At 33.3% G+C, this 12,782-nt stretch overlaps 1 protein-coding gene across 9 annotated transcripts in view; it reads left to right on the top strand.

The window, feature by feature from the left end:
• shn (zinc finger protein schnurri) overlaps nucleotides 1-12,782 on the top strand; it is an 89,319-nt gene that overhangs the window by 58,249 nt on the left and 18,288 nt on the right. For 4 of the 9 annotated variants that reach the window (XM_074135111.1, XM_074135121.1, XM_074135117.1 and 1 more), the window contains exon 2: nucleotides 6,897-6,935. The exons of the other annotated variants lie outside the window; for them this stretch is intronic. In XM_074135111.1, coding sequence (XP_073991212.1) covers nucleotides 6,897-6,935 — 39 coding nt within the window. The remainder of the gene's footprint in view (nucleotides 1-6,896; nucleotides 6,936-12,782) is intronic. 9 annotated transcript variants of the gene reach the window in all.

The raw sequence follows: 12,782 nt of genomic DNA, 5'->3' as shown, positions 1-12,782 counted from the left end.
TATATTCTGAAGATGATGTCCTTCATTACCCTTTCAGTGAAATGGAAAAGTGTGGATTTAGGATTATATAAATACTGTCTATATTGACATGATCCCAGAAGGTAAGATCGGTCTTGGCTCCCATCATCACCGTTAGATAGGTCTAGTTGTACATAAATAAAAGTGTTTATAATAATGAAGAAAAAAATATGAATGTAATAAATCAAACACAGATAAGATGAAAACACTGTTTAAATACTGATAATTATCAGTATAATATTATATATTATCAGATAATATAATTATAATTAAATGATGATGTAGATAAGTGTAGTTGCTGCTATCAGTTTTTCTTGTTACGTACCTGATAAATTTAAATGAAGTGAATAATTCAAATCACATACCGTCAAAGACCGATCTTAGAAAAATGCCTCTCTATTTAGTCTAAAGTAACAGACAGCAAGTGAAGATTAAAAATACTTAAAAGTTGATGTAAACAAATTAAAAGTAAATAAAGAGCAAACCAGTGCCATCTAGAGTCCACATGCAACATGCACGTGCAGCCATTACTGGATTCAGTTCAACAAAACATAAATTTCTATTCTAAATCAAGACTTTCTTTTATTAATATTATTGTAATGATAAAAGTGAAATAATGGAACTAATATCGCCAATTTTTATACAGAACGATGAAATTACGAGTGGGTTGTTGACAATAACAGACTTGATGACAAAAAAGTGGGTTATTGTTGTCGCTATACTTGCTGCTATATGTGGAGATGATGACAGATTGCTGTAGTCGTTTCAATTATCTAGAACCTCGTTTATTTTTTTATTTTAATTTATAGTCATCAATGGATCTTAACTTGCTGGAGCTTAATTAATTACAGAATTTATCTCTTTTTTATGAAGAGTTAACATTTATTATTTCATTTGTTTCATTCGTGCTTTTGTCTGTCTCCTTAGTTCGTAAGTGTAAGTTAGTTGGTGGTAAAGTTCGCTTGATATAGTAGGCACTGGATAGTAGGATTACTTATCTTGTTTGTTTTTTTTTTTTTTACTTCCGTTTTGTCAGAGAAATTGAGTTAATTTCCTAAATTTAAGTTTTTCAGAATATGCTTTGAGATTCTATAAAAAGTATAAAATACATTTTTCTATAAGCTTCATAGATGCCTTTTAATTGAATATTATTAAATTTTATAGTGAATTAATATTAATTGCTTAATTTTATAATAATTTCTAAGAGATAAATAATTTTGCTTTCTCCCCTTCTCCTGACTTAATTTCCTTTCTATTCTATTTTAGCTATTTAGCAAAATTCTTTTGCATGAATAATCTTATATTTCGCTAGCATTGCAAATCTGAAGCAAACACTAAGAAAATAAAGCCCCTCTACTTCTTCTTATTTCAATTTTGAACGTCTTTCACTGGCAGCGCAATTTCTCTCAAAGCGCACAGAGGGAATTTATTTATCTTCATTTAATGAACTGGAATCTCCTATAAGCGTAAGTTTTGGTCTCTTTTTAGTTCTACGTTCAAACTCTTTAGTGATGCCTCATTCAGTTGATTTTCGCTGGTTATTTCACGCCCAAGTTACGATATTGACATGGATTTTGATTACTATTGGAATTAAATCATAACCTGGCGTCTAACTCAAATAAAATAAAAGGAATCTGTTGCTTTTATTGAAAATATTAAAAATGAAAATAATGTAGCTGTAACGAGTCAGGAAGATGATTTGGCGTGCTTTCACCTGGCCTCCACATTAGATCTTCTGATTGTGGATATCCTAGACCGTCCAGATGTAACTTCCGTTAACTTCTACTTCGCTTTCATCAGTTTCAAGTTCATTAAACGAAATAAACTTTCAAATCTGCTGAGTAAACTACAGTATATGCGTTTTATACGATTCTCATTCGCATTCTATTGTGTCTGCGCACAAAATAAATGCAAAATTTGAAATTTGTCTTAAGTTTAATTTAAATTTTGTTCGGAAAGCTTCAACAAACTTGCTCTGAATCCTTTGAAAGCAGTAGCGACTTAAAGAACTTTCATATTACGCTACTTGCGAGTTTAACTTGTTACCAGTTGTTAGCTGATCATTATACGCAGGCAGAATTGGCTTTATTTCACTAATTAGCATTTATGTAAAAGTAAAGTAATCGCCTATTTTTCCTGGCGGGGCTTTACGTCCAACTACCAATTAGGTGTGGTGGACGGAGGCGACTAGCAAACATACTTTACTGTAAATTTCTTTTATTAACCATTAAATAAAATCCAAGGCCTAAGACCGGGGAATCGAACCCAGTACCACAATACATATTAGCTTCGCAGGGTCTCGCCTCTAACCGCTCGGCTACCGTGGCGCCTAGCATTTATGTTATCTTTAATTAAATTAGATTAGATTCTACGAAGATCAGCCACGAGGTCTGCGCTAACGCGACGTGGAGGCAGACACTCTTATAGTGCTATCTTGTCTGTTTATAACTAGACTTAGAAATCTGGTCAGTAGGGCTGCAGGGCAAGGTATGAAGGCGTCGTTTTTCATCTTCGAAGAACTAGCCTTAAAAAAAAAGTAAAGTAAAGTAATCGCCTACTTTTTCAGGCGGGGCTTAACGTCCAACTACCAATTAGGTGTCGTGGACAGAGGCGACTAGTAAACATACTTTACTGTAAATTTCTTTTATTAACCATTAAATAAAATCCAAGACCTAAGATCGGGGAATCGTCACCCAGACGTAAACTTCTGGCTACCAATCCTCATCAAAGATTTCTAAGTAGCTTCACAACAGCCTTGAGCAGACTTTATAGGAATGGCTTATAAAGCCGGATTGCCAGTCCTTTTTTATTTTGAATTCCATTCCATTACAGGTATCAATAAGAATATATAGTTTTCGTGACCGCAAATTGTTAAACTTAGGATGGAAGATTTGCGAGGAATCGGTCAAATAAAACAACTCGTCTTTTTGCCAACGTTTCGACAAATATATTGTCCTCTTCAGGGCCTGGATATTACAAATATAAAACAATTTACGGAGTCAGTAACATAGAAAATCAGTAATACATAAATAAACAGTAAAATACATTAAATTCTTCATAATTATTGAAACTTACGTGGCTATGCGGGTTGGTTGAGTTACAGAAACTAAGAGCCAGAAATGGCTCTTATAATGGCTGTATATACGAGGGTCGTTTGAAAAGTCCGTGCAAAAATAAAAACTACTTAATTTTTTGGGGTAAACCTTTTTTATTTTTCAATATAGTCTCCTTTTAGGCTTATACACTTCGTCCAACGCTGCTCTAGTTTGTTGATCCCTTCCGAATAATAGGATTTGTCCAAGTCTGAAAAATAGCCATTCGTTTCTGCAATCACCTCCTCGTTTGAATAAAATCTTTTTCCCGCCAGCCATTTCTTCATATTGGTCCGAGGGAGCCAAGTCTGGAGAATAGGGGGGATGTGAAACGAGTTGGAACCCTACTTCCATTAATTTTTCGACCACAACTGCTGAGGTGTGAGCTGGTGCGTTGTCGTGATGGAAAAGGACTTTTTTGTGCGCCAATCGTGGGCGTTTTTCTTGCAGCTCGGTTTTCAAACGGTCCAATAACGATGAATAATATGCACCTGTAATAGTTTTACCCTTTTCCAGATAGTCGATGAGGATTATTCCTTGCGAATCCCAAAAGACAGTCGCCATAATCTTTCCGGCCGAAGGAACGGTCTTCGCCTTTTTTGGCGCAGATTCCCCCTTGGTAACCCATTGTTTAGATTGTTCTTTGGTCTCAGGAGTGTAGTGATTTATCCATGTTTCATCCACAGTGACGAAACGACGCTTAAAGTCCTGCGGATTCTTCTGGAACAGCTGCAAACCGGTCCTTGCAACACTTCACACGATTTCGTTTTTGGTCAAGCGTGAGCAATCGCGGCACCCATCTTGCGGATAGCTTTGTCATGTCCAAATGTTGATGGAAAATATTATGTACCCGTTCATTCGAGATGCCCACAGCACTAGCAATCTCACGCACCTTCACTCTTCTGTCATCCATCACCATAGCATGGATTTTATTAATGATTTCTGGAGTAGTAACCTTAACAGGGCGTCCAGAACGTTCAGCGTCATTTGTGCCCATATGGCCAATGCGAAAATTTTGAAACCACTTATAAACTGTTCTAATCGAAGGTGCAGAGTCACCATAATGTTTATCAAGCTTCTCTTTAGTCTCCTGAGGCGTTTTGCCTTTCATAAAGTAGTGTTTAATCAACACACGAAATTCTTTTTCGTCCATTTTTTGAAAATCACTCGACTTCCTCGATTCAAACGAATGCCAAACACAAAGAAATAGACCGATCTGGCTGAAACTTGGTGTGTGTTCTTCCAAGAGATGCTACTAACTAAACATAACCTCGATACGCGCCAGTAGTGCTATCTCTCTGACTTTGCACGGACTTTTCAAACGACCCTCGTAAAATACTTTTGCGCAAAAATGAATTTACTACAAACATGTTTAACAGAAAGCACAAGAAAAAAACAAAGTAAGTGCAAATATCTTACGCGTTAATGATCTCGCAGTAATTAGAATCTCTAATGGTTTAATGGAAAAAACAAGAGATGTGATGATTCATTACCCTCGCCGCATTCATATGATATATATGATAATGGTGATGATTTGAATATACAAACTCACACATACATGCAAATCTGTGTACTCATCAATATCGTTGTTTACATTTTGGCGCCACTACTCCATTAAACATCTCAAATTTCATACTTCCGGCACAATTTTTTTTGTTTTGTTTTTTTCGTTTCACGTTTTTACCGAGTGTAATTTGATATTTCTTGTTCTTGAATACAATCTGTCAATAATTAAGGACAATTGATTATAAGAAGTTATTTGAAAAAAATATCAAATGGTATAAAACGATGTTTAGTGTAGATGATTTTACCCACTAGAATTAATACTTATTTTAACTCAAATAGGACATAGCTCATCTGTGTAACATATTTGTCCTCATTATACCTTAATGCCAATAGAAAGCTTCTGGATTCAATTTCATTTAGGCCACATTGCTATAATTTTGTGAAATTTTGGGTTACAATTACACAGCTGATCTTGAACCTGTACAATTACAATTTTTAAAGCAAGTCTATTATCTTGCCAAGTGTATTTCCCATGCTTTTGTCCGTGTTAGATGTGCAATATAACCAGTTAAATTTTAAATAATAAAAGCACAGTTCTATCTTTATTAAAAAGAATTCTTTTAAAATGGTAATCTTACTTCGGATTTTTTAGGAAATCTTTGTTTAATTAAAACTCTGCTCCCAAATTTCTCAAATTTTAAGGAATTACCGCCGTTTGGGTTTCGTCTTTCATTTCTTCTTCATCTACTGTTAAAGAAAAATTTATGTGACATCCTTACCGGTTTTTTTTAAAAAAAATAGGTATCTAAGTGAAGATATTAATCTAATTTTAGAATCTAAATATAACTTGATCTCTAGGTCGTTAAGTTGAGGATTGTAAATGGAAGCTAATGCACTTTCTGAATTCCAGATTAATATAATAATAATCCGACTGTATAATTTGAAAAGAACCTAATTTTTTTTTTTGGCAGTTCTACAGGGTGGGGCAAAAGGTATGAACCGGTTTTAAAGGGATGTAAAACAAAAAAATTCAACTTACAGAAATTATGTTTATATTGTTTAATTCAGTACAGAATCTAGTTTTTTACATTAAGTTTGAAAGATGATATCACGTAGGTGGCGGCCGTCAGCCGCGATGCACTCTTGAAGGCGAATTCTGAGGTTTTCAACCTCATCTTCTGCACATTTCTGCGATGGGTATTGCCGTAACTTCCTCTCTGATTCTGTCCTTAAGTTCTTCCTGGGTATGTGGACCGATGTTTAAAAACTTTTTCCTTTATGTACCCCCAAAGAAAAAAAAATCACAAATGCTGAAATCTGGTGAGCGGGCAGGCCACTCCACGTCACCCCTCAAAGAGACGAGGCGCTGGGGGAACACTTGCCTCAATCTCGCCATTGAAATCCTAGCAGTGTGGGATGTAGCCCCGGTCCTGTTGGAACCAGATGTCTCCCAGATTAGTTACTTCACTCAATTCTTCCAGCTCAGGTTCAAAAAAAACTCTTCCAACATTGTCACATAGCGCTCAGCGGTGACAGTGACGGTTCGCCCATTGGCCTCTGGTGAATTTCCCTTGGGTTTTCAGTTTTTAAACATCGTCCACATACCCAGGAAGAACTTAAGGACAGAATCAGAGAGGAAGTTACGGCAATACCCATCGAAATGTGCAGAACAGCGGTTGAAAACTTCAGAATTCGCCTTCAAGAGTGCATCGCGGCTGACGGCCGCCACCTACGTGATACCATCTTTCAAACTTAATGTAAAAAACTAGATTCTGTACTGAATTAAACAATATAAACATAATTTCTGTAAGTTGAATTGTTTTTGTTTTACATCCCTTTAAAACCGGTTCATACCTTTTTGCCCCACCCTGTACTTACGTTTTCGATAGCAGCAACTTTTGCAGTTTGTAATCAATTCAAACCGGGCATATAGGATACCGGACATCCTGCTTCTGCCTCTTCTGCGCGAGCTCTGATTGATCCGGTGACGAAGACCTGATGGTTGTTACGGTGGAGGAGGGGAAAGAACCACCTATGGATCCTGGAGCTTTTGAGCAAAAGGATTAGTTACTCAAGTCCATCCCATTCTAGCCTGAAAAAAATGATCTAGGCAAAATGTAAACCTTTATGAGGTTTTTGTCGGTTACTGGCCTCGTGTCTTGACCCCTGGCAAGGATAATGATCAATCTAGTTTTTGCACATTTATACGGACGACATAATCTCGTATCTTTTAGCTAGGGGACTCCCCCAATTTAATTCATTCTGGTGCTTGTGTTTCAGGTAAATTTAAAGACATTGACAGCTGCCTTCGAAGAAAAGGTAAGTTTGGAAATATTTACAGAAAATATGTATGTTTTCTGTGAATTAGTTTTGTGTGTGCTTACTTACGTACAGAGTAAAAATAAGAAAAACTGTTTGGGAAATTTACAATAATAATTGCTAAAATAGCTTACGCTTTGTACTTAGTTTCGAAACTTTAGCTACAAATTAAAAGTATTAAGTATGAACTGTTGTAGTTAATTGTTTGGATTTGCAAATTGTATATAGTGCATGAGCATGCACTACTTTATTGTAGGTTTTTTTCCCGCTAGAACTCGCGGAGCATCTCCTGCTCGCTTAAGATTACTTCTAATCAGCATTGCAAGGAGTCGATAGCCTAGTTTTCAAACCTATTTAATTCTTCCTAGCATTTCACAGTTGGTGTCAAACACATCTATTTTTTTTTGTTTTTTCAGTATTTAGTTTTAGTACATTTAAATTTCTATATTCTGATGGTTTAATTTTTTTACTGTGTATCAATAACAGAGCAAGAAAACATTATTATGTCCTCCGCGTTCATAAGAAACAGTAAATTTCTTTTCCACTGCCTTCATTCAAGTTAAGCTGGTCAAAAGGGTTGATTATAATGGCAGTGGCCAACAAAGAGGTTCCAATAATGATCAAATTACTTACTTATGAAGATGTTAGGTATTTCTGCACTCACTATTTAATAGATATTTCATTATATCTCATTATTTAATAGATTTTCAGTTTCCACTGTAGTTTTAAAATTTCGATCAAGTAATAATAATTTTAGTGCGGCTGTAACGTATTGATTACTCTCTTCAAAGTTTCATTTTATTATATAGTAGAAAACATGTTAATATTAAGGTTAACCAGATTTTTTTGGTACATATTCTAATCGTAGGAACAGATAATTAATGTACAATAGAAAATTTAAAAGTAAAAGGAGAAAGTTGTGGGTGTTCACGCTAGAGTTCGTGAGAGAGTTTATCAAGATGGTCGCACATTTTCAAAAATGAGTGTCACTGGAAATATAAATATCAAGAGAGCATTGCTTGAATTCCAAAAAGTAAATCTTTTCCGAATGGTGAAATGAATATCTTACAATAACGTATAATCATCATTTAAGCTGTGATTACATTTAAAAAAAAAAAAAAAAATTATCTCCGGGAAATGAAGGTTTTCAATTAGGGAAAGTTGCGTTGAATGTTAGTTTTTGTTTTTTAAATCATTGTAAATAGATCAATTGATAATGGTTAATTCCTCATCTTTTTTTTTTTTTTAAACATTATTTGATATGGTAATCAGAATTGAATCATGATATATTTGTATTAATTATTTATTTTTGCGTGAGATAATTAATCAAATTAACTAAAGTAGATGATGTGACCTCGACACATTAACTGTTTAGCGGGCCACTAGCAAGTTCTCTAGAGAAGCTGACCATTCTAAACTCAGTGTCTATAAATATCATTTTATATTGCATACTTACATTTTCTGCATATTTGCGTAATCTTGTCAATATTTAGATTCTTTTTTTACACTTGTAAATTTCAATTTTCTAATTATCTTAATTGGATTTAACTGGAAAATGTTTGAAATTAAAGATACAGATCTGATATTATATATAAATGTACACACGAAGTATATCGTAGCAGTTTTCTCCGAGTAAGTACAAAAAAAAAAGCCATTAAAGTAAAGTGGTATTTTTGCCCTGAATTTTTTTTTTACAAAATATGAATTATTTTCAATTCTCTTGATCCTCTTTAATAAGAGATAGTACCATGTATTGCCACTAAAACAGCCCTTTAGATATATAATACAAAACTTTTAGAAATAAAGGAGGTAGACTGTAAATGCTCTAAAATGATTTGTTCTTGAACAATATTGTTTTTAAAAAAAATTTAGATTCAAAATAAATAAAGTATCAATAATTAAAGTACAAAGGAAATGTGTCATTTTCAAGAAATGGTGGGGAAAAAAAACCTCTCAGTCAAGTTGGTTCCGGATAAGGATATTATTCGATCATTAAGGCACTGGTGGTGCCCACAGGTTAGTAGTGATAGATAGAAGTTAGTTGTGCCTGAGATTTTGCATTGTTGAAATAGTATTTATGCAGACTGATACCACGGTTTTCAACTGGTCGTATATTTTTTCATAAAATTCAACTCAAAACCAAAATTTATCATAATCAATATTTTCTCTGATTGTAACAGATAAAGTAAAATAGAAAACTTTAGATCATCACAATTAAACTAATCACCTTATTAAACATTATAAATGAATGGAATTAAATATTATCTATTGTTATCAAGGCTAAGCACACTTCTTGAAATATAATGTTTGGTTATATAAACACTACATATTACATGTACAGTATTTATAATAAGATTGTCACTTTATGATTCATTAAGAAAATAAATATGTACTTATAAGAGAAAAAAAAGAAATCACAGTTATTATTAATTTTTATTAAATTCTTAAATCTATCTTAATTTTTTGTATAGTTATTTACTCATATGTAAGTGCTTTAATGAAATATTATACTAACATTTAACAATTAATTTGGTGGATTGATTTTTTTGTATTTCCTCTCTTTTTGATCTTAGCGTTCATTCTCCTTCAAAATGACCTGTTTTAAGGTTCATATGGTTCAAATAAACAATTTTGTTTGAGTATTTAAAACTTAATTCTTTTACACCAGGATCTTTAATTGTTTGTTTTGAAGAAACACTTGGTTATAAAATTTGTCAACTCTTATATATTTTTTATTTTTCACAGCTTTTACTAATTATTTGCACTTTTCTACTTCCAAGAGAAATTAGTACAGATTAGTCCAGAAAGGTGGATTTTTACAAATTAGTCTCCCTACCTCTTTCTTGGTGTGGCAAATAATAACAAAAATTGTAATAAAAATAAAATTTTAATACAGGCATGCTGCAAATTAATTTTGCATTTAGTGTTTATTAAATATTATATGTAATTCATTATTGTTGTGTACAAGCTTGAAAATGTTTTGATGTATGTATATTCTAACCGTTGACAAATTAATGATTATATAAAGGAAAAAGTAAAATAAAAACCGAGATTTGTTATTGTGGACAGAATATTATTACTAATTAATTATTTATTTATTGCTTTTAAAACCTTTGTCTATTCAATAGAGCGCGTGAACATTATAAAATATTTAATTACATTAATAAAAAGATTGTATAAAAAGTATTAAAATATTTTTAAAAAAGTAACTATTGAAAAGATGAAGAATGGCATTCAAATAAATAAATGGAACCATAATATAACAACCACTGAGTTATAGCCCACACAATACTGAACCTGAATAAAGATAAAACACTTCAAAAAACTTTGTTATTAACATGTTATGAAAAAATATTGCCATTATAGTAATAAATCCTTAGGCCCAAACTATACATGATGTAAATCAATGAAATCTTCATTGGCTGCTGGTCTAATATCCTGATACTACACTTGAGAAAACAGCTGAAAAATCGGAATGAAGGCAGCCTAGTAAATCTAACTGAAAAGAAGTATTACTTCAGCTTTTGTCTTTTGAAGAGTAGGTTGCAACCTCAGAGAAAATAGTAATTTGAATTTTAAGGATAATTGGGCAACAGGTTAGTTTATTATTTTCAGTAAGATTGACAGACAGGTAGAGCTAGCTGTACGTCACATCTAGGATTGTATATACGAGTATTTTCCTTGAGGAAATACCAGATGGTTCAAAACAACGGGAATTTTGTAATTTCGCGCGTTACATTAGTCCGATTCGCGTGTTTTGCCGTTGTTGTGTTGGTAAACTTGTCTGAAAAGTTGCTGTTCTATATTAGCCATATTGGATTATTAGTCTATTGTGTCAGCTGCAATAAAAGGTTATATTTGTTTTGGTAGGATCGGCGATTTTGAAAATGGATCAGAGAATCTGTATTAAATTTTACTATAAGAATGGAATAAAGTGCAGCACAGTTTTAGAAATGTTAAATATTGCTTTTGGTGAATTTTCTATGAGTAAAACAAGGATTTACGAGTGGTATAAGCGTTTCAAAGATGGCTGTGAAGACGTAGTTGACGAGTATCGTTGACCCAGGTACGGCCCAATCACTTTTATATGTGATTTTTATCCATACTATCTAGAATATTTTCTTTCAAGTTTGATCGGGTTTAGATTTTACTTTGAGATAGGTTAAGTTTAGTTTCTAGTAAATGTTGAAAGTTTGAATAAATTTACTATTTGTGCCTTCTAGTTTTAACTTATATTTAGGAAAATTAAGTGCAATCTAGGGATAATTGGCGATACTCCAGTATGGTTGGAAGTTAATGCTGAACACCTCATTTGTTTTAACACCCTCACGGCGAATTTGCTTCAACCAGTGATTGGTTTAATAAATATGTATTTTCAATGAGTACATTATTAATTCAAATTAGATTAGTTGGACTCTTATTTGAGAAACCATTTGTAACTAACGATTTTCTTAGTCGTAAATTTAAACCCATTTACAGTTAGTGACGAAATGAAAGATAGATTTTTTTTTTTCTCAGAATAAGGTCTTTTAAAATAATTTTGTTTGGATCAACATTTTCTACTAATTCATTTGTTTAATTACCACGTTTTGTGTGAACGATTACAAATGAGTTTCAATTATGTAAGCACTTTTTTACGCTACAGAGATAATGACACTCTGGTGAATATTATGTAGCATACAGGTGACTCTATATTTTAGAATGATAGATTAGTATAATCTGTCCAATGTCAAATTTAGTCAGAAAATAAGTGGCAAAAAAAATAAAACTGAAATAATTTTGAGCGTTTAGAACGATATAAAGTAACAAAAATGCATATCTGCGCGTGAAATTTGGTTCTCTTTTATCTCTACTAAAACCTCATTGATGTAAACATAACCAGGAATTTAAAGTTAATATTATTTAGTTTTATTATTATTTTTTGCAAAGTAATTAATTATAACATTACGTTTTTATTCTAGAACTTTTAGGAACTTAAATATCTACTCTTTTTTTTAATGCAGAACCACGGTTTTTACGTTTTGTTTTTAGGGTTTAGTGCTTGAAGCAACTGTAGCCTCGTTGACACCAATTGACGTCAAAATTAATTTAGATTCATTTTAAGATAGTCAAAACATTGCTGGAAATAATATTTTTGCATTTATTTTTGGTCAGCATTTAACAAATAACGGTAACCTATCTTGCTATAAATTTTCTCAAAATTGATTCCAAATACGAGGGTCGTTTGAAAAGTCCGTGCAAAGTCAGAGAGATAGCACCACTGGCGCGTATCGAGGTTATGTTTAGTTAGTAGCATCTCTTGGAAGAACACGCACCAAGTTTCAGCCAGATCGGTCTATTTCTTTGTGTTTGGCATTCGTTTGAATCGAGGAAGTCGAGTGATTTTCAAAAAATGGACGAAAAAGAATTTCGTGTGTTGATTAAACACTACTTTATGAAAGGCAAAACGCTTCAGGAGACTAAAGAGAAGCTTGATAAACATTATGGTGACTCTGCACCTTCGATTAGAACAGTTTATAAGTGGTTTCAAAATTTTCGGAGTGGCCATATGGGCACAAGTGACGCTGAACGTTCTAGACGCCCTGTTGAGGTTACTACTCCAGAAATCATTGATAAAATCCATGATATGGTGATGGATGACAGAAGAGTGTAGGTGCGTGAGATTGCTAGTGCTGTGGGCATCTCGAATGAACGGGTACATAATATTTTGCATCAACATTTGGACATGACAAAGCTATCCGCAAGATGGGTGCCGTGATTGCTCACGCTTGACCAAAAACGAAATCGTGTGAAGTGTTGCAAGGACGGTTTGCAGCTGTTCCAGAAGAATCCGCAGGACTTTAAGCG

The sequence above is a fragment of the Rhodnius prolixus genome, unplaced genomic scaffold (genome assembly GCF_049639745.1).
Source record: "Rhodnius prolixus isolate KJV_2025 unplaced genomic scaffold, Rpr scaffold_5, whole genome shotgun sequence".
Classification (NCBI taxonomy): Eukaryota; Metazoa; Arthropoda; class Insecta; order Hemiptera; family Reduviidae; genus Rhodnius; species Rhodnius prolixus.
The sequence above is the reverse complement of the archived record's forward strand: the minus strand, read 5'-3'. Positions and strand labels throughout refer to the sequence as shown.